The sequence below is a fragment of the Daucus carota genome, chromosome 6 (genome assembly GCF_001625215.2).
Source record: "Daucus carota subsp. sativus chromosome 6, DH1 v3.0, whole genome shotgun sequence".
Lineage (NCBI taxonomy): Eukaryota > Viridiplantae > Streptophyta > Magnoliopsida > Apiales > Apiaceae > Daucus > Daucus carota.
The window spans coordinates 24,504,226-24,525,322 of NC_030386.2; the positions used below are offsets into that span (position 1 = coordinate 24,504,226).

General features: G+C 34.5%; 2 protein-coding genes and 2 long non-coding RNA genes across 12 annotated transcripts; 3 read left to right on the plus strand and 1 right to left on the minus strand.

The window, feature by feature from the left end:
- The first annotated feature begins 1,180 nt into the window (after window positions 1-1,180).
- Window positions 1,181-2,008, plus strand: LOC108227011 (uncharacterized). The gene is made up of 3 exons (XR_010284571.1): window positions 1,181-1,320; window positions 1,638-1,778; window positions 1,927-2,008. It is a non-coding gene; the product is annotated as an uncharacterized LOC108227011 (long non-coding RNA).
- An 898-nt stretch (window positions 2,009-2,906) lies between these two features.
- Window positions 2,907-6,050, plus strand: LOC135147375 (uncharacterized). The gene is made up of 3 exons (XR_010284952.1): window positions 2,907-3,030; window positions 3,293-3,746; window positions 5,680-6,050. It is a non-coding gene; the product is annotated as an uncharacterized LOC135147375 (long non-coding RNA).
- On the minus strand, window positions 5,048-7,256 carry LOC108225376 (high affinity nitrate transporter 2.7). Its single transcript, XM_017400221.2, has 2 exons — window positions 6,033-7,256; window positions 5,048-5,401 (listed from the first exon to the last, which is right to left on the minus strand). The coding sequence occupies exons 1-2, from the start codon at window positions 7,172-7,174 to the stop codon at window positions 5,167-5,169; spliced, it is 1,377 nt and encodes a 458-aa protein (XP_017255710.1). The 5' UTR covers window positions 7,175-7,256; the 3' UTR covers window positions 5,048-5,166.
- A 3,706-nt stretch (window positions 7,257-10,962) lies between these two features.
- LOC108225025 (DExH-box ATP-dependent RNA helicase DExH17) lies at window positions 10,963-20,546 on the plus strand. 9 transcript variants are annotated; one of them, XM_017399821.2, is made up of 28 exons: window positions 10,963-11,089; window positions 12,022-12,140; window positions 12,940-13,123; window positions 13,464-13,625; window positions 13,721-13,958; window positions 14,059-14,095; window positions 14,405-14,451; window positions 14,660-14,697; window positions 14,816-14,837; window positions 14,939-15,151; window positions 15,266-15,422; window positions 15,512-15,563; window positions 15,744-15,815; window positions 16,586-16,635; window positions 16,754-16,871; window positions 16,988-17,051; window positions 17,131-17,214; window positions 17,296-17,421; window positions 17,491-17,687; window positions 17,770-17,958; window positions 18,040-18,291; window positions 18,383-18,432; window positions 18,809-18,826; window positions 18,935-19,020; window positions 19,106-19,298; window positions 19,429-19,523; window positions 19,599-19,949; window positions 20,030-20,546. In XM_017399821.2, the coding sequence occupies exons 2-28, from the start codon at window positions 12,073-12,075 to the stop codon at window positions 20,320-20,322; spliced, it is 3,456 nt and encodes a 1,151-aa protein (XP_017255310.1). In that variant the 5' UTR covers window positions 10,963-11,089; window positions 12,022-12,072; the 3' UTR covers window positions 20,323-20,546. The 9 variants fall into 9 exon arrangements, 7 of the variants coding, with proteins under 7 accessions (XP_017255310.1, XP_063936553.1, XP_017255307.1 ...); XM_064080483.1 differs by having other exon boundaries at window positions 10,993-11,189; window positions 19,623-19,949; XM_017399818.2 differs by having other exon boundaries at window positions 10,994-11,189.
- The last annotated feature ends 551 nt before the right edge of the window (window positions 20,547-21,097 follow it).

Sequence of the window (21,097 nt, forward strand, 5' to 3'; positions counted from 1 at the left end):
CGACGGCTTCTTGACCCCAAACAGACACATATTTTTTTTTTTTTATGATACTTGATTTTTTACGCACATTTTAAAGTGCAATAAGTCAACTAAAAAAAACATATACCTACAATCATACGAGTTTATGGTTTGAGTATATAATATAAATAAATATATAGATTTATTTACAATAGTTAAACATAATGTATATTATTTTTAGAACACATTTTGAATTAACAAAAGTAATTTATAACGAATATAGCACTTGGCATAATTTCAAATTTGTACCATTTTCATACGTTATGTATCTGTTTTGGTGTTATTTTATTATATATCATGTTGTATTTGTGTTTAAATCTACATATTTTTATTCTATATCGTTTACGGACATTGAAAATGTGAAATACACTTATGAATTTCAAAATCTGAAATTAATCATTTAAAAAAAATCTTAATTTGATGGACATCACATCCAGAAGTACACGATTCATTATCAAGAGGTTGGCATGTGTTAATCTTGCACGGTCGGTTAATAAATCGAAAGCTAATCGCAGAGCCTGCCAGGTCAGCACCCCAGGATCCTTCTTTATATAAATATAAAGATTTTCTTTTATTAGCCTTTTATGTTATAAATTCCAAGATTGAAAATGCGAAGGTGCCTATATTCATCTACTTTTATTTATTGTTTATTCGAAATTTTAAGCATATTTTTTAAAATAAAATTAAGAGAATATAAGAAACAAGAAAAATTCCGAAAATGCTTGGTGCACATAATTGTGTTCAAAAACATGTACATAATGACATGTGGCAGATTTTAATTGAATGGCCCCCTGCATTTACACCAACTACCCCAATTAAAACCCACCACATCACTTGCCACATCATTATGTACAAATTTTTTATACACAATTATGTAGCATTACTCGAAAAACTCCGACATAAGTTGTTGAATTGTTCTAAACTCTGAAGGGGCTTTCCATTCGACTGCCGTTGCCGTAGGTCCCATCCTGAAATTTTTAAGGTGAGATTATCTGAATCACTTGTACGTGCGGAGCAAGTAACATTTTAACTGATTGTGCCCCCCTTTAATGCTGATTTATGCCTTGCTTTACAAATTACCATAATTGTATTTTTATTTCTGTAAAATACATAAGGATTCAATCCGGACTAGGTCGCCTAATAACAGGGCAAAACAGTGAAAAGGGTTTTAGAGAAAGGGTTTTACCTTTCCACTCACTCCATACACAACATACTCAGAAATGGCACAAATCAGCACATATTTTCAGCCTATGAGTTTCAGGCTTTTATTCATTTCTAGAGTCTCATGCCCTGCATTCCCACGTATGTTTTCATTCTTAATTCTTATGAATACTGCTACTACATAATTTAAAGCAGAAATGCATGTATTGAATCTGCGGTGTGTGCATGGTTGTTGGTTGTTTTTTATGTGTTTCTTTTAATACGAGCTAGATGTTAAGTGACCAATTCTCTCAAAACCTCGGGGTATTGGGAGGAGGGCTTAACATGAACCTATTATATTCTAACATTCCCACTAGACCTGCATTTTGATACTATGTTATGTGACCAATTCTCCCAAAATATTGGGAGGAGGGTTTGTCACTGGAATCACAGACTTAATTGTTTACTATTTAGCGCAGTGTTTCGGAATTTCGGTCACATTAAGGTTTGGATGAACAGAATCCATTCACCTGCAATTCAGATGGCAGCTCCTTCAACCTCCAGTTTTAAACTATACTTTCAGAGAATTCTTCAAATACCCAATTCTATCCGCATTTCAGGTTCGTGTTCTTTCAAAAACTATCATTACCTGTAAACTGCGAAACATGTGATTGCTACAATATACAATGCTACTTAATTAGTAAGTGGAACATCATTACCGTTTGCTCTCTTTTCAACAAAGTTGTTGCATGGTTTGCATTCTCTCAGGTAAAATTAGTAAGTGGAACATCATTGGTGGTTCAGTTGTACTTGGATTGGTTAGCATTTTTCCACGCATCTCATATTCTCTGGAGGGTAGGCCTAAACATTAGTTTGTTCTGTTTGCATCCTCATTACATACAGATATTAACAAATAGCTTAGCTTTATTTCTGGTTATATTTATTAATTATGTGAACCAGAAATGCCTAATAACCCCAAATTTTATAGTGCAGGGTTTCAGAGTTTGCTGGATAATCATCCTAGTTTTTCTGGTAATTCCAAGTTCAAGGAAGATAAACTATCTTTCCTGGCATTTGTAAAAAAGTTTATGCTGGCCCTCTTCGCTATTGCATCTGTATTGACAAATATGGATCACCCCGTCAAGCTTGCTGCTAAACTCACTGTTGTTCTTCTTAGCTCAAAACCTAGCCCTTCTTCAGTATATTTTATCATTGACCAGGTCAGGAAGCAACACTGCACTTGTTTCGACATTTCACAATTCTGATTTCAATATTAAACATCTCAAAATGTCTTAGCATTGCCGCATGCACTTGCATATGAACATTTGAAATTAACAGTTGTCGACATTATCAGCAGAGCGCTCTATGTGTACTCTTTTAATCATAGGTTTAGCTTATAGCAGGAGCACAATAAGGAAAATAATAGCAAATATATCTAATCAGTGCAGACTCAGACTAAGAATGAAATACTTTATAGTTACAAATTTGCAACCTCAGTTATACTACCTGACATTTGCCAATCATGTCTGTTCCTGTGCAAAATCTTAGTAACATAGATGATCCGGATTGTGTGACATATATCTTAATTGCCTCCGGAAGATTCAGTAGTATTAAGTATTAACCCTAAATATTCGGCCAAGATATTTTTCTAAAAATATAGGCATGTAAATTTCGGGTACTAGAATATCTGGAGACTATTGGGGTAAGTATGTGCATCAGTATCCGGGTTACTATTAAACACTTGTAGACTTTGGAGCTTATCTCTCCATTTGTGGTACATATTTTGTTGTCAGTGTTTGAAAAATTATTATCTTCATCTTTCAGTGTCGACAACAGTATATGCAGCAAAATCCCCTTCGGTACAAAATTAAGGTTAGTGACTTTAAACTTACTAATATCTCTATCTATTCTTTTTAATTACTGATACACAATCAAGTCTTCCAAATTATCACTGTTTTGTTATCAGAAAAAGTTACCCTAAACTTTAATTATTTTTGTATCACATGATCGTGTGGCGAACAGTTGTTTGTTGAGCTAACTTCAAAGAGAATTAGAATTAGTTTTAGCTATCAATTAGGTGTAAACTTCTTATTATGCTTGCTAATGCAATTTATTTCACATCTTTAATTTGCAGCCATTATATGCAAAGCAAGTTAAAGTTCAAGACTATAAGTTATTGTTTGTGGCCAAAATCGAACTGCATGACCAGAAATTCACTTTAATTGGAATTCTGGGTAATTGGTGGGTTATTCAAATGGCACCATGTTTGGAGGCATTATCTGTACTCAGAAACAAAGCTTAAAACATCCTATAAGAAAATGAATTTAACTGTACAGCTAATTGGTAGTCAAGATATCACTGCAGTGACCGTGTTCATATAAGAATTTATATCTGACATATCTTCAGTAGTTTGATGATCGAGCCACTGCCTTCTCAAGTTTTGTTCTGCTGCAACAAAGGTCTGAGTGTCAGATGTATTACTTCTGTTAAATTACCTTTGCTGGACTAGGGCAAACACTCTGGTTTCTTTAGCCCATGTGTTAGTTCTACACAAACTTCTTTGTACATCATCAAGTGAGTGTTGCCAGGTATGTACTGTTTCTCGAGAGTTTAAGATTGCCATTTCACATTGATTTTCATTTAATTTTTTATCGATACATAGCTATTGAAAAAACAAATTTCTAACAGATATGTAGATGATCTAAGCTAGGTCAGTAATAGACTAAAAACCAACATATGTATATATGAATTTTGATCATTCTGTCAGTTTTGGTTCTTATCTGTTTAAGTGATTTCATGCTAGGTAAACATTGAAGACAAATTAGTAGTAAGTTCCAAAACGAAGTCCAACTTCCAAAATTATATGGATTTCCATAATGCTTATGTTTCTTCTATACTAGGATTGTAGACAAGCAGGAGGTACCGAGGTAATATTTAGTCATATAACTTACGGTCCCTGTAAACTGTAATAATTGAGTCATTGCCGTCCCTATTGCCTATTGGCCCATCAATCTTCGTCATCCCTGATATAACTCCAATAAACATGTGTTTCACAAACTCATATTTGAGACTTTAGTTTTGAAAAAGTTATGTTAAATCCTCTCTAAACTCTGAAGGCCACAGTTTAAGCAAAAATCCAGAGCTCTCACCTAACTTTAAAAACAATGTGACCATACCAGGCCTAAGGAAGACCAGAAGCTGGTTACACAGACAATGAAAAGACAATCCTCGTACAAACATATTTTATTTTGTGGCCCCACCAACAAATGTTCTTAGATTTCCTACAGTTGAGAGTATATGGCCAGAAAGCTGTCCATGTTGCAGAAATATTGGCGTTTAATTTGATAAGTTGCAGAAGTTTTGATTTGTCTAGTGGAGGAATAGAATTATGCGAGGGTTGAATGAAATTAGTTTTATTCTGTTCATAACCCCATTTGCTATGACCATAACTTATGGATTTTACAATTTACTCTATTTCCCTTGACCAACCTCCTAGTATGCTTAAATTCCAATAAAAATTATGTGGCTATTATTTGTATGTATGCTGGCAAGAGCTCCTCTTTTCATTTTCAAGTCAAGTGGAGAAGTTTGTGGCTATTTTGACAGGAGAGGCTCTCTGTCATTGGCTTGTTGCAATCTATAGGAGATATTTGGTGATCACTTATTTTGAAGCTTAGAATTCTGAAATATATCATAGATGCTCACATATGTCTAAACATCAATGAGAGAGATTAAAACTTGCAAGCATTAAACAATTATGGACAATAAGTTTGTAATCAGATGTTTAGTCTTTTTATTCCAATCAAGGGATCATTTCTTTCTCTATTACTTGAGGTGAAAGGAATTCTAATAGGATGTTAGGTTACCAGGTATTATCAAAACATCAATGTAACAAGAAGAGTGCTTAATTGGTATACCATACTTTGTGTTAATAATACAACGACAATTTAATTGAAATTTTTTAAGCTCTATCCTTCCTAAATTCATGCTGCATTAATATGAGGATCTTTAGGCAATCAGGTAGTAGTGATCTGAAGAGATTGAAGGCCCGCAGAACATCCCACCCCATTGTGGAAAGTAGATCAATGTAAGCGGTAGTGTAGATAAGATCATGAGAAGTCCCATTAGAAAGATGCCTGTTTGTGTTGGAAATTTGTTTGAGCCTGAAAACAGTAATAGCTGAGTCACCACTGCCCCAACTGTTCCACCACTCCCTGTCATCCCTGATATAACTCCCAATGACCTGCATTTGAGAAACTCAGTTTAGAATCAAAACTTGCATGTTCAGATCAAACATAGGTTATTAACACTTTAGTCCTTTATGTAAGTTCACTTGAACAAATAAACCCTTATTTAAAAGTTGAAGATATCTCCCCACCTGTGTATGTTTGTCCTGTACAATCCGACCAGTTTATTTTATAAGAATTTATACTGATTATAAGCTTGCTGCAATTACGAATTTTAATTAGAATTATACCCTTGTCCATTATTCTTTTTCTGTATTTTTTTTTTTTAACGTAGGAACCCGCAGCCGCTATCCTTTTGGGTGCGCACTGGGCAAACCACGAGCTCACGTAATAGCCTGCAAACCACGTGAACCAAGGTAGCCTTGGATTATGAGGTGTTTCATTTTTACAAAATTCGTGAAAATTGACTCCACCCCCTCCCATCTTTCGGTTAGAAGAAAAAATGATTGAGTGACTTGTTTGCTTTTGTGATCTATGTATATCCAGATTTTAGGGACACTGGAGTGAACTATTGGGTGAGATCATGTAGATAATGCATATCATGTTATCTACACCTCATATACTACTTGATAGTTTATACGCAATGTTTACCATAGTATAGATGGAAAGCAGTTGATTTTAACAAACCTGTTGGAAACAAAAGGGACCACACCAAACGTAAGACCAGATGCAGCCTGCACAAACAAAGAAAAGCCAACCATAGCGAGTATAGAACCCCACAGTGAGTTCGCTCTTCCAAGCGCCACGCATAACAAACCAGCCACCATTTGCACCAACCACAAACTCCAGAGCCTCCCTCTCATTCCAAACATCTTCCCCATCAAATCCGAAAGCAACCCACCAGCCGGCCTTGACACAATATTGGCCAGCCCGAAGCTAGCTGCTATAGCCCCTGCAGTTTCAAGATCCAAGCTAAACCTGTCGTAAAAGTATTCTGCAATGATATTATCTATAGTCATCTCCACTCCGAAACAAAGGCCATAGATTAAGGCGAGAATCCATCCTCTGTAGTTTAGGAGCCCGTGAATAAGTCCCTTGATCACGGTCTCTTTGTTTTTGTTCGTTCTACGGGAACTATATTGTTTATAGTTCCCGTCTGGTAGGTCCTGACCCAGCGTCAGGACCATAATAGCTGTCACTGCTTGGAGCGTTGCAGGTAAAATAAACGCAACGCGCCAAGCAGGAAAAGAGGAAACATTTAAGTACGCGATTAACGAGACAATTAATGGCATAATGAGTTGTGTAAGGCCAGAACCAACGTTGGCCCATCCAGCCACAAGTCCATTAGCAACTCCCACAGTATATCCTGAGAACATGGAGCTCATCCAGAACTGGCTGGACACAAAATTGGCCAACGAAAAGCCGATAAGAAAGCGAAGAACAATCAATGACAGAGGCGAGGAGACAAAGCAGACGGCTAACACAGCTGGTGCAGTCACAAGAGAGACCGTGGCAGAGGCGATACGAGGCCCGAAGGAGTCGCAGACAGGGCCCATAGCGAGGCGCGAGAAGATGGAGCCCACAAAGGACGCGATGCCAGCATGGCCGATATCAGCTTGTGTGAGGTTGAGTTCTTCGCGGATTATCGGGAGGAGAGGTGGAATGGAGAAAGTTGAGAAGAAGCAAGCGAACAGAGAGAGCCATGCAAGATGGAAGGCTCTCATGTGAGGCGATGATACAGAGAGTAATTTTAGCTTAGTGGCTTTATGATCAGAATCCACTGGAATTGAGAACGAGAGCTCTGGCTCTGTTTTGTTTGGAGTTTCCATGGTGGGAAAATTCGAGTAATATGTTGGTTAGTAAAATCACGTTTTTGCATATATACACAAATTAGAAGAGTTCCTTGAACGACTTTGCTAAAACGGTCCCAATAAAGCAGTTCTGTCTTTATTTCTCAATAACATATGTGGGTCTCGTCATAATTTGGGTTTTTCTCAGGTCGGTCATATTCGTGAACGGCCGTAAGTGCATGTACAATGAACGGTGGCTTTTAAGCAATTTACAAATTTTTATATAATGTGTATTTATATCCTTAAATTTATTTTTTAATTAAATAAAAGGGACACTAAGATAATAAATATAATAATTTAATATATTTATTGTCGTAACATTTTATTAAAAATGCATTTTTTTTTTTAAATTCTGGTTTTGATATTCAAATTAGCATCACTATAATAGTTTAATTCTTTTCCATGACTGTATTAATATAAATAATATTAGCATTAAAAGTAAATTTCTTGAAATTCGATAAAAGATTATAAGAAAAATTATGTAACATGAAATTTTAGTTCATATTTTAGAGATATTATAATATGAAAATATTCTAAATAAAACTATAAATTTATAGTGTAAATAATTAGGGGTGAGCAAAACGGAACCAGAACCGAAAATCAAATCGAACTGCGGGAATTTGATTCGGTTCAGTTAATTTTTAATTTTCTAAAAATTCGATTTATTCAATTGCATAAAGAAAATGATTTTAATCTCCAAAGAGCTTAAACCGAGCTGATTCAATTGCATCAGCTCTTACTATAACAAGAACACCAGAAGAGATGCAGCGGCTATGATCGGATATATTATAATATCTAATTTTTAAATTTCATAATATGTATAAGTGCCGGTGATTAATTAGTGATAATTAGTTGAGAACCCGCGCGTTGCGACGGCCTATAAAAATTATATTAATAATTCAGTATTAATATTTGTAAAATAAAATAATTTTATGGCTGTCTATAAAAAATATATTAATGTTTCAAAATTAATATTTGTAGGATAAAATAAATGTATATTATAAAAATTTTGATGTAATACCAATACTAATATATAAAATTGCAAAATTGGACTATAATTCATGGTGGAAAAATGAAAATAAATTTATACACGTAATTAACAATTTAAAGTATGACGAATCTTAATTTTATTTGTTTTTTTTTTTTGAAAAGTAATCATATTCTTACAATGTTACCTTTCTCCAATTTTTTTGAATTGATTGTGCACAAAAACATCTAACTTAAATTGCTTGTAACAATCTTTATTTTTTTAATACTGTATAAGCAACCTTTGCTTAAAAGTTGCTTGAACGGTGCAAACAGATAATGCATGAATAATTTTTTCATGTATACAAAGTATATCATATAAAAATTAACAATAACAAACATGTCCGATGAACAAAACAAAAATTATAAAAGAATAACCAACAAACATACATCACTAATAGTTAATTTATTGATATCAACCATCAATATCATGTCAAAACTATATTCTTTTCCCGTATTTGGATTTGTCGACTCCAATATAGCGGTCTATAACTACCTTTGCTTGCAACAATTTTATTTTTTTAATACTGTATAAATAGCCTTCACTTGTCGTTGCAGAAGAACGGTACCTCCGAGTTAGAAATCGAGTAAGAGGACTATCACCAGAGAGATAGTGTTGTGGTATTGAGAGAGAAGAGATTGTGTTTTAGATGATCCAAAACCCTACCATCTACAGGGGTATTTATAGATGCAGAGAGACTTGTGTGCTACTCTTTATCATAATTAAATAATCTGAAACAAAATCAGATTAAAACTTTCAAGCTACTATATTCCATAAATAATTTGAAACAAAATCAGATTCTGAAACTTGCTTCTAATATACCCGAAACTAAAAAAGGTAGTTCTAATTTTTAATATTTTTCATCCAAAAATTTCAGAAAATTAGAAAAATAGAACGGAGCGATGTGAGAGGCGCCACCTACACGCCCCTCGCTTCGCGTTGCGGCGGGTTATAAAAATTATAATAATGATTTAATATTAATATTTATAAAATAAAATAATTTTGCGGCAGTTTATAAAAATTATATTAATAATTCAAAATTATATTTAGAAAATAAATAAATTTAATATTATAAACATCACGATGCAATACTAATATTAATATATAAAATTGTAAAATTGGACTATGATTAATGAGTGAAAAAATGAAAATAAAAATCTACATGTAATTAACGATTCAAAACACGACAAGTCTTAATTTTAGTTCTATTTAACATAGGTGCGTAAAAGTCTACAAGATATTGAGATTCAACTCCGAAACCATCTCTAATTTTAATAGGCATAAACATTATGTTATAGTTGTATGAACATTAAATCATTAATCATCTCGGGACGTATAAACTCTAATCCATTCATGGGTTTATTAGTGATTCCTTCCTCCTTTTTTTTTTGAATTGGTTGTCCGCAAAAACATCAATTTCAATCCATGAGATCGCGGTCTATAACCACTCTTGCTTGCAAGTTGCAATAACTTTTATTTTTTTTATACTGTATAAACAACCTTCACTTAAAAGATATTATATTTAAGTTAATAAAATCTTTTTGCATTTGTAAAAAAAAAAAAAAAGTACTTGAACCGAGCAAACAGATATTGTGGAAGCGTTGCATGAATAATCTTATTCTGTATACAAAATAAATCATACAAAAATTAGCAACAACAAACATGTCCGATGAACAAAACGAATATTATAAAAGAATAACGAACAAACATACATCATTAATAGTTAATTTATTGATATCATCCATCAATATCGTGTCAACACTATATTCTTTTCCCGTGTTTGGATTCGTCGACTCTCACATGACGGTCTATAACTACCTTTGATAATATTGTACAAACAGCCTTCACTTATCGTTGCAGAAGAACGGCACCACCAAGTTAGAAATCGAGAAAGAGAACTATCATCAGAAAGAGAGAGGGGTGGGGTTGTGGTATTGAGAGAGAGGAGGTTGCATTTAGATGATCTAAAACCCTACGATCTATATGCGTATTTATAGGTGCAGAGAGACTTGTGTGCTACTCTTTCCCATAATTAAATAATCTGAAACAAAATCCGATTAAAATTTTCAAACTACTATATTTCATAAATAATCTGAAACAAAATCAGATTCTGAAACATGGCTCTAATATACCCAAAACTAAAAAAGGCAGTTCTAATTTTTGATATTTTTCATCCAAAAATTCCAGAAAATTTGAAAAATAGAACGGAGCAATGTGAGAGACGCCACATACACGCCCCTCGCTTCTCCTTTATATAAGTATATTGATTGATTAGAAAAATAGAACGGAGCGATGTGAGAGGCGCCACCTACACGCCCCTCGCTTCTCTTTTATATAAGTATATTGATTTTAAAGATAAATCTTGAATTTATATTTTATTTGTATTATAAATTTGTATTTTTAAATAATTTTGGTTATATATAGATCAAATTGAATTATTTCTTTTCAGTCAAGTCTGTTCTATGAAGATCGGGCCCATCCAACATAATTGAATTTCCATTTTCGATCAATTCAATTTATTCCGATTTTGAATCGAATCCACCGAGTCAAAATAATATTAACATCTCATTTAATTTTGTGGGGAAAAAAAGGCCACATTATAAAATAAAAATAAAATTACGACCAAGAATGGCTAAAAATAAAATTTTGGTAACGGGAAGAAGTACAAAGAACGCTTCGGTTTCCACATTTTGATATTAATTCCTGAAAATGCTCGGCGGAGAAATACAAAAATAAAAGAAATACGGGTGAGTCTGAGAGCAAAATTCCTAACTGTATTACTGTTTACTAACTTTTTGGCAAAGCAAGACATTTCTCCCTCCCGCCAAGAGTAAAGTGTTTGCTGCTCCATTACTCCCTCCCCCTCTGTAAGTTTCATTTGTGTTCATCTTCTAAAAAATTCCATTACTGTTTTCTGCATTTCCCTCTCTGTAACTCACAGCAAGCGATCGCACCTTTTCCTAACAGGTCTCTCTCTCTCTCTCTCTCTCTCTCTCTCTCTCTCTCTCTCTCCCTCTCCCTCTCCCTCTCTCTCTATCTATCTTTGTTATATACTCTCTCTCGATCAAATCTAATGTAAACAGATAATTAAAGAACAATAAGTACGCGAATTACTCCTATTTTTCAAATATCCGTACAATTTTCAGCACAGTCGCGATTTGCGTGTGTGTGTTTGTGGTCTTAAGAGCAAATCAGTTGATAATCAAAATTGCAAAAGTTTTATGAATAGCAATAGAAAAGGTGCGACGCGTGTTTTTTCTAGTCTTTCTGCATCGCAAGTTTTGAATCACGCTTGAGATGATTTGAGATGATGCGATTGTATTCTACAAGCTTCAATTATTACCAAATTTGAATATTCTTCTTCTGAATTTGTCGATTAGAATCGTAATGTTAGAGTTAATTACTTGTAGACATCTAGTTTTGCAATTGCATTATTTGATGAGCTCATGTCAGTTGTTTGTTACTAGCTCATTTCTTTTGTGATTTTGCCAATGTGTGTTGTTCCGAGCGAGATATGTTGTGTTTGTTTAATATTTTATATATTCAATGAACTTGAAGCTCTTCCATGTTCCGTGCTAATTGCTAAGATATGTTATTGCCGCACACTGATCTTATGCATCAAAGCTGGTATGTTGTTTAAAAATCAGTTTACTGTTTGTGCCTTCTGCCTTGTATGTAGAGAAATCTGTCAAATTAGTTGTCGTTGCACCTGAATAGATGAGGACCGTTAGAATTGCTTGTAGACTGTTGTGCAATATATTAATTGATTAGTTGATTTTGATGTCTGTTATAAGCACAGATAGAAGATAAATTTCAGTTATAAATCCTGAATTCACCAGAAGTGCTCTTAATGGACTCTTATGGACTCAAGTCAGTCTCAGATTTACCTGCTCCTTTACGGTCAACTTTCAATTTCAGGTGCTTATTATTGTTTTCCTTAATCAAACTCTTTCACATATTTATGAATACAATTGCAAATTTTTATCTAAAGTTACAAAGTACTCTATATTTGTAAAGTTAGACCTGGTCATTCCTTCCAATGGAATTCATATAAATAAAGTTAAAACATAAATGGAAATAAGACTATTTTATAAGTTCACTAGTTAAGTTCAATCCTCAGAACAAATACTTTGAGTATATCACTATTGTGCCTGCTATGTTACCGGTGATGCATTACAGAAGTTCCTAGTTTATGTACAATAAACATTGTTCCATATAGCAAAAAAAAAGAAGGCATTGTTCCCACAGTTTGCACAGATCCACCTAGGAAAACAAAATAAAAATGATAATAAAGGAAGTTACTTGGATGCTAAATAACTTTTTATCCAAGATGTTCCGTGTTATAGTTTAGCCTCTGTGAGCAGACATTGGCAAAGAATTAAGAGAAAAAAAATATTATTATTATGGTATAAGAAACTAAAAATTACTATGGATGTGGTGCCTAATAATGAGTGGTGACATAATATAGGGCTCGTTTTACATCTTATAAACAATGGAGTAAGTGCAAGGTTTATATACAATAAATAGATACAAATTAATTCAGCGGTGGCATGTCAATACTCTAGCCGAACTCTCTCATTTCTGTAGTATTTTGTTGTGTACATTAGAAAAGAATAAGTTAGAATGTGCCGTGTTTTATATGGTACTGTAACTGATTACTTTTGAAACTCTGCAAATTCTTTTGTGCTTATATAGATGTGTTTTTGTGTGTGTGCAGATACTTTAATTCTCTCCAGAGTGAATGCTTTTCTGCTTGTTTTCTTTCCGATGTGAACATGGTTATATCAGCACCAACTGGAAGTGGAAAAACAGTGCTGTTTGAACTATGCATCTTAAGACTTCTTTCAAAGTTCATCTCTACAGAGGGAGTCTTTAATCATGTAAAGGGGACTCTGAAAACAGTATGATTCTCACCTAATGGCTACATATAATTTCCTCTAGTAGTACCTATGTCTGATCTTATAGCTTCTTTTACCAAACATGTTCAGAAACCATAAGGATAACAACGAGGGTTACCTTGGCTGTCCTAAATAAAAATGATTCAACTATCTGATAGATAACTTACATGTGTTAATCTATTATCATCTTAAGATGTTCTATTGTCAATACTTTCACATACAGTCAGAAATCTTACACAAATTACATATTGATGACTCCAGTTCTTTTTGAAGATTTTTATCCCCAAAATTTTCTTAATTTGTAATGTATCTACTTTGTTTGTCCGCCTCTCTGTTTGTAAAGATATATATAGCCCCTTCAAAGGCTTTAGTTCAAGAGAAGCTTCGGGATTGGGATCGTAAGCTTGGTTCTTGGGGAATTAATTGCTTGGAACTGACAGGTGACAATGAGTTTTACAACATAAAAACTATACAAGAAGCTGACATAATACTGACCACTCCCGAGGTTAATGTAGATATATTCATGCAAATATATTTTCAGTTTTTAATTTATAATTTGGATATTGGACAATGACTATATTGTGGTATGTCAATTATCAGAAGTTTGATGCTGTGACTCGGTATCGCATAAAAGATGGTGGTCTCAGTTTCTTTAGTGACATAGCACTGGTACTTATTGATGAAGTTCATCTACTGAATGATCCCCGTGGAGCAGCTCTAGAGGCAATTGTCAGCAGATTAAAAATGATCTCTTGTAATCCTGAGATGAAATCTAGTGTGTTAGCGCATGTCCGTTTTCTTTCTGTTTCTGCCACTATTCCAAATATTGAGGACGTTGGTAAAGTACAGTTCTGTGAATTAGTATTCATTTATCCATTTTAGTTTCTTCAGCATGATAATAACACATACATTTACAAACTTGACATGAACTTTTGCAGCTGAATGGCTAATGGTTCCAGTCCAGGGGATCAAAAGGTACTGTGGGATGCAATCACTGAATAAACGTTCCTGTCCATACGCTTTCTAGTACATGCTCTGCTAACTTTGAGCACCAACGAAGCTCCTTCCTGAAGTTGTCCTTTCTTGAAATTGTGCGGAAAGAAGCAATGAGCTGTGTAGTGTAAAGCCACATATGATATATAAGATGCAAAGATTGTAATATTTCATGACAACCCACACTTAAGCTAATGATTCCAAAACAGGATTCATATATATGTGTGTGTGTGTGTGTGTGTGTAATATATTTGACTGTGTATTTAAATAGCCTTTTTTCTATTGTTGCAGGTTTGGAGAAGAAATGAGACCTGTGAAACTGACGACCAAAGTTTTTGGTATATCAGAGTTCGTTAATTTAACATTTTTTAGTAATTCATTAAACCAAAGAAATTTCCACTTCGACAGAAATAGTGTAAACAGTGATATTTTGATCTGGAGCTTCACCTTATGAAATATCTTATTCAATACGTTACCTGCTTTGGAGGACCTCGGATATCTAAGTGCATGGATTATCTGTTTACTATTGCATACTATTGCTTGCAGGCTATACCCCGGCGAAGAATGACTTCTTATTTGAAAAGGTATATACTGACCCTCTCTGCTTTATTTAACATGCTCTGAACACATAAAGTTAAATTGCAAATGCTTCCAACAATTCATTCTTTTTCCTGATGATTTGCTCTTTTTTTCCATATTCAGCGCCTTCAGAACTATATATTCGGTGAGTAGGGACATTACTTTTAATCTTTATTTATATGCAGATTTCTACATATAAGTTATTGTTCTCCCTGAAAATGGTTGAACAATAAACCTGTTTTGCAGATCTACTCATGCAATATTCCAGAGGGAAATCCGCACTAGTGTTTTGTTCCACTAGAAAAGGAGCACAAGAAGCAGCACAACGGCTAGCTCAGATGGCAATGACTTTTGGTCATTCTAATCCATTCATCAAAAACAGGGAACAACTGGAAAGGTTAAGGGAAGTTTCACTATCCTGCACTGACAAACAGATGCAGTCATATATCCTATATGGTGGTAAGTGATGATTTGTACTTCTATGAACTATGTACTTATAACTTTAATAAGTGACTGCTTGCTTAAAAACCACCAAAGTTGCTCAGAGCACTTCCCAAAAATATTCGGTTGCAGTCGGCTATCACAATGGAGGACTTGCAGCGAAGGATCGTAACCTTATCGAAAGTCTGTTTCTTAGTGGGGATATTCAAGTTTTGTGCACTACAAATACTCTTGCCCATGGAATCAATCTTCCAGCTCATACAGTGATAATTAAATCTACACAACACTTGTATGTTAATTGATTTCCTAACTTTTTTTGTAATGTTTATGTTCTTGATATGTGCCTTTGAAGTTTGAACTAATACATCTTTTCCCCAGCAACAAGGAGAAAGGCCTCTACTTGGAATATGATCGATCAATGGTACTTCAGGTGTGCTTTCTTTTCTTTCTTTCTTAAATTTAATACTGGAACATTAAATTGAACTTAATGGCTGTTATGGATAAAATATACATGCTACCACAAGTACTAAAAGAACCCTTGTCCATTAACATTAAGGTGATTTTTTTAATGTTTTTTATTTCAAGTTAAACTATACTACTGTTTTTGCAGATGTGTGGGAGGGCAGGTCGTCCACCATTCGATGATACAGGACTGGTCATTATTATGACAAGAAGAGAAACGGTACGGAATATCTCTTCCAAAATATCATAATAAGAACCTATGTGTTTAGGTATGACATGTGTACTGGTTTTTATCCTATATTCCGCATGTGCATGGACTTGTACGTATTGAAGATAGTATAATATGCCTTTGTTACCTGGACTAGGCTGGAAGTGTCCAACACAGCTTCATAGATATGTGTCCAAGTGCTGGATTTAGCAGTATTCTTTTAATTTTACATGGTTTTGGTCTAATATAAGTTCCCAATGTCCATACCATGTCCGAGTGTCTGCTATGGGTACTTGAGGAAAAAGGAAGAGTCCAGGTAACGGTGGAATATGCAGAACTAGTTCTGGATATTAATGTAACTCAATTGTATTTCCATTTCTTATCGGGGTTCTAATTTGGTGCCAAACTAGTTGTCTATACAAAACTGTTTACACATATTAAACATGTTCTGGTCTTCCCACACACATCAATGTTGTTGCCACTTGCCCATAATGTGTTTGGCTGCTTTGTAGGTTTTAGTTACTCATATTGTCCTTTCACTTTAGTTTCATAAGACAGGAAGTTGCTAGACCGGAAAGTTCAGGAAATATGCAGTATACCCTAAAGCTAAAGTAGACGGGTTTATAAATTGTCATTTCACTCCTGTTATCTTGTTTGTTGCTTTGTACCCATATATTCTTATAATGGAGTGGATTTGGCATACATTAAGAAATTTGATTTCTTTTTTCAAATTACTTATACTTACTGAAATCTTGCCATTTGCTATATCATTTTAATTTTAGGTACACTTGTATGAGAACCTATTGAATGGATGTGAAACTGTAGAATCTCAGTACGTCGTCTATTAACTCATAAGTTACCTTGTTTTATTTTTCTATAATTTTAAGAAATTTGAAAATTATATTATCCTCACATGTAACTAGTGACGTATATCGGTTGCTCTCTTATAGATTGCTTTCGTGCATTACGGAACATCTTACAGCAGAGATAGTTCAGCTGACAGTATCAGATATAACAAGAGCAATAGAATGGATGAAATGTTCATACTTATATGTAAGGATGAAAAAGGCAAGTCAAGTGAGCTGTTGAGCCGTAAATATATACACACACACATATATATGTGTATATATTCCAGATTTTTTCTCATGGAGTTATGTTTCTAAGAGTTTTTGGTGCATGATTAGTGTCCTGAAAACTATGCAATACAAAAAGGGATGCCTACTACCCGTATTGAGAAGCATCTACAAGGTATGTTACAGATTCACTTGTAAAGTTTTTGTGATTTTTATTTTTTATTCTCAAGTCCTAGATACTTTTGTTTTGTCAGAGATCTGTGTTCAGAAAGTTAACGAGTTGTCACAGTATCATATGATTTGGACTGATGAAGACGGTTTCCTCTTAAAACCCCTTGGTATGGTTAAGCCATAATCACTTCTTGAATGGAGCAGAATTCGATAAATTTGATATGAACCGTAGTGTTTCTCTTCAACAGAGCCAGGAAAACTGATGACCAAGTATTATCTGAAATTTGACACAATGAAACATATTATGCTGGCTCCTTCAAGCTGCAGCATCGAAGATGCACTTCATATTGTGTGCCGGGCAGAGGAAATTGCATGTACGATCTTATATCCTGCTGTGATCTTTGTACATAAACTGTTAACTGACTTCTTTCTGAAAAATGAAGGGATCCAGCTCAGACGCAATGAAAAGAAGATCCTGAATGATATAAATACTGATAAAGATGGTCGACTTCGCTTTCACATCCTTGGTGATAAGGGGAAAAAGAAAAAACGTATCCAGACCAGAGAAGAAAAAATATTTGTTTTAGCAAATGACTGCTTGACTGGGGATCCTTTGGTCCACGAATTATCCATGAGTCAGGTTCGGTTGCATGTGTGCTTCACAAAATATATGTCGTTTTGTCCCCCTCTTTGTATTAATGAATAAATTGGAAATGTTCTAGGACATGAACTCGGTATGCTCCAATGGCTGTAGAATCGCAAAGTGCATGAAAGAGTATTTCTTTTACAAAAAGAACTACAAAGGAGCATTTAATTCAACCCTTCTAGCCAAATGTTTACATCAAAAACTTTGGGATGACAGTCCGTACTTGCTGAAACAGTTACCTGGCATTGGGATGGTGACTGCAAAGGTTACATCCTGAAAAATGCATTTACTCTAGTAATATTTGCGTGGACTCCTCACTGCTGCAATTCATTATGTTCCTACTCAGGCACTACTTTCAATGGGGGTTAGGTCATTTGAGACCCTTTCAGAAGCCGACCCGAGGAAAATAGAGATAGTCACTGGTCGCAAGTACCCGTTTGGTAACCATATTAAGGAATCATTGTCGTCACTACCTGCAAAAGTTGAGATGAAGATGGAGGAGACTGATTGCCCAAGGCAAGGAAAGTCCAAGCTAGTGATAACATTGACTAGACTATTGCAGTCACTACAGTTCACCAAGAGACATTATGCTGATATGGTATGTGGTCACATTATTACCTTCTAATATAAAGCATCTCAAAGATTTAGATGTATTCATTTTTGTATTGAAAATGTTTTTGCTGTTACAGGTTGTTGGTGTTGAAGAAGATAACTTGATCATCTTTCACGAGAAAATAAGGTATTGATGGCTTCGTTTTAAGAGTCAAAGATGATATCTAGTAATAGTAAGGATTAAGGAATCTCTGCAATACCATTATATTTCATTTTCTGGATGACCTATGAATTATGCTTAAAAATTCATATATAGTTTCTTGTAAGTTTTTACCCTTGATGCTTAAAACGGTCAGATCAAGAGCGCTTGAGGCGTTTTTGTAGGATTTACTTTTAAGCAATGGTTGTCAAATCCTCACTATTTTTCAGCTGTTAGCATAGAGATCTACTAGTTTATCAGCACTTTTTACCTATCCTCTCTACTTGTGTGTGGTGTTTGGTTGAGTTTGTGATAAGTAGTTATGACTGGCTAATTTGATGACTCTTTAATTTTTATGCTGCAGACTGGATGACTTCCCGAGGTATGACAATGCGAATAGACTTTATTCTATAGTACAATATTGATTCTTATGATCAAATTTCAGATTTTTGTTTGTTTGTTTGTTATTGTTTGTGTTTTTTATTCGCAGCCCATATAGTGCAACAATTCTACTGTCAAGCCCTCCTCAGCAAGGAAAACTTACTGTCAAGGCAGATCTGATATTTGAGGACTTCCGTAAACTCTCTAAATAAATTGGCATAGATTTCTTTAATAATCATGTGTCATAGCAACTCGATTAATCGTGCTGATGTCGATGCAGTTGGTATTGATCTTCATCAGAAGGTTATATTGATGAAAGAAAGTGGCTCCAATGTAGTACATAAACATGGAATGAAGCATATTTCATCAATTGCTCATACCAAGGATATGTGCGTCATTAAAGATGACAACAAGGGTAGACTCCCTCCTCCAGCAGAACAGAAAAAGGCATCTATAGCAGATATAGATTACGTGTCGGTATCAATTCCAGTTGGCTTATAGTGTTTATATCTACTATCGTAGCTAATCTATTTTATGCAGCATCTAAGTTGCTAACGTGACCTGGCTTGCATAATTTTGTAAAAAATGACTTTCTGTGACCAGTCCAAGCTTCAACCTTCTGGATGAAGAGTTCGAAGAAAGTAAGATGCCCAGTTTTAAGCTTGTTGATGAAGATATAGATGAAGATAAAATTTGTGGTACAAATTTATGCATTCTGCCATATTCTTCTTATCTATTTTACTTTAGAGTATTGATGCACTGAACAAATGCAGGTTCAACTGCTATGTTGGTTGAAGACGATGACTGCAAAATCATAACTGAAAGAACTGTATTTGATCACATCCGAAAGAAGGCCAAAAGCTTACCTATACTGGCCGCATCAAATGTTGACCCCCAGTGTTCTCCTTCATTAGAGACCTTGACACTTATCAGAAAGCGCAATCGTGAGAGACAGCTAGAACTTGATAGTGCCATAGAAGTATTGGACGACATGGATGAGAGTAATTTTCATTGGAATTCAGTTAGTCCTGCAGAACCAAGGAAAGCAGAACAAAGCAGACAGGTTGATAAAGATCTGATTTCAAAATGCAACATTAATACTGCTGATGCCACTAGCAGTGCAGGTAAATTATTAGATCATGAGTCTTCTATTCATTTTGTTACATGTCTATGAAATCATAATCTCTTTTTGTTTTGTTTCAAGATTTGCTTGATCCTGCACCTGAAGAGAGCACATCCAAAGCTTTAGCTGGGGAAAGAATTTTTGAACACATACGGAAAAAAGCTACAAATTTTCCTGTTCTTGAGACGCCATTCAGAATCCCTTCTCCTGAGAGTTGCCTAGCAAAGAAGGAACTTCAATGCCAAGGAAGTGATATGAAGCAATATTACTCCACGGTTCTGCCGAAAAGGCAAAGGTGTTTTTCTCAAACAATGGGTGAAATCAGGGAGGCAGAGTCCTGCCTTGGGTTCAAGAGTGTGTTTTCGTTTCTTTAATTGCTTCTTGTCCTTTCTCATCGTAGATTTCAACTACTTCTACATTGTACGTAACAATCGGGTAGAAGAAAAAACTGTAGCAATATCTCTTCCTCTTTTCGGGTTCTGCCTACTGTTAGATGAATTTGTCAGATGAATTAGATGAATTGTATCTTTCAGATATAAAAACCGATACAAAAATTTCTTTGATTCAGTATCATAAACTGAATGACATTATAAATTTAGGGTCATGTTCCACATAGAATCGAACCACTAGACAGAACTCTTGGAACCATTAGCTTATTTCTGGTATTATTTATACATTATGAAAATAACAAAAATATTTAATAATAATTTATTAATATAAATGTGTATGCATAACATAATCTCAAATGAATAATAAATAAGGACAATAAAATTAAGATAATAAAAAATCCTATAATCCAATTCTCTATACAAACAATGATGTTTATAAGTGATACTGTATTATACTTCGGTATGCTCCATGGTCAATGAAATGGAAGTAGAGAATTCTTCGTCTACTTGCGAATTAACGCAAACCGATAACTTGTTGATAGTCACCGTGGTTCTAATCCAAACCGATGACTTGGTGATCATAGTCGTCGCGGTTCTAATTGTTCATTTATGACGTCAAATATGTCTAATGAATTAAGTGAATATGGACTAACTATTTTGAATCAGAGAAAGAGATAGTTTCAGAATTTAATAAAACTGGGATCTAGATAATTTCACAAGTATTTTTCAGATTTTTTTATTCTTGATCCTTTTTAATATA

What these genes read in the sequence shown, in the direction of transcription:
- LOC108225376 (XM_017400221.2), bottom strand. Translation starts at nt 7,174, where the DNA reads ATGGAAACTCCAAACAAAACAGAGCCAGAGCTCTCGTTCTCAATTCCA. An exon ending in GTCCCTTTTGTTTCCAACAG is followed by an intron (nt 5,402 to 6,032) that starts GTTTGTTAAAAT and finishes TCTCAAATGCAG; the next exon opens with GTCATTGGGAGTTATATCAG.
- LOC108225025 (XM_017399821.2), top strand. Translation starts at nt 12,073, where the DNA reads ATGGACTCTTATGGACTCAAGTCAGTCTCAGATTTACCTGCTCCTTTA. An exon ending in ATGACTTCTTATTTGAAAAG is followed by an intron (nt 14,698 to 14,815) that starts GTATATACTGAC and finishes TTCCATATTCAG; the next exon opens with CGCCTTCAGAACTATATATT. An exon ending in TTATGACAAGAAGAGAAACG is followed by an intron (nt 15,816 to 16,585) that starts GTACGGAATATC and finishes TTTTAATTTTAG; the next exon opens with GTACACTTGTATGAGAACCT.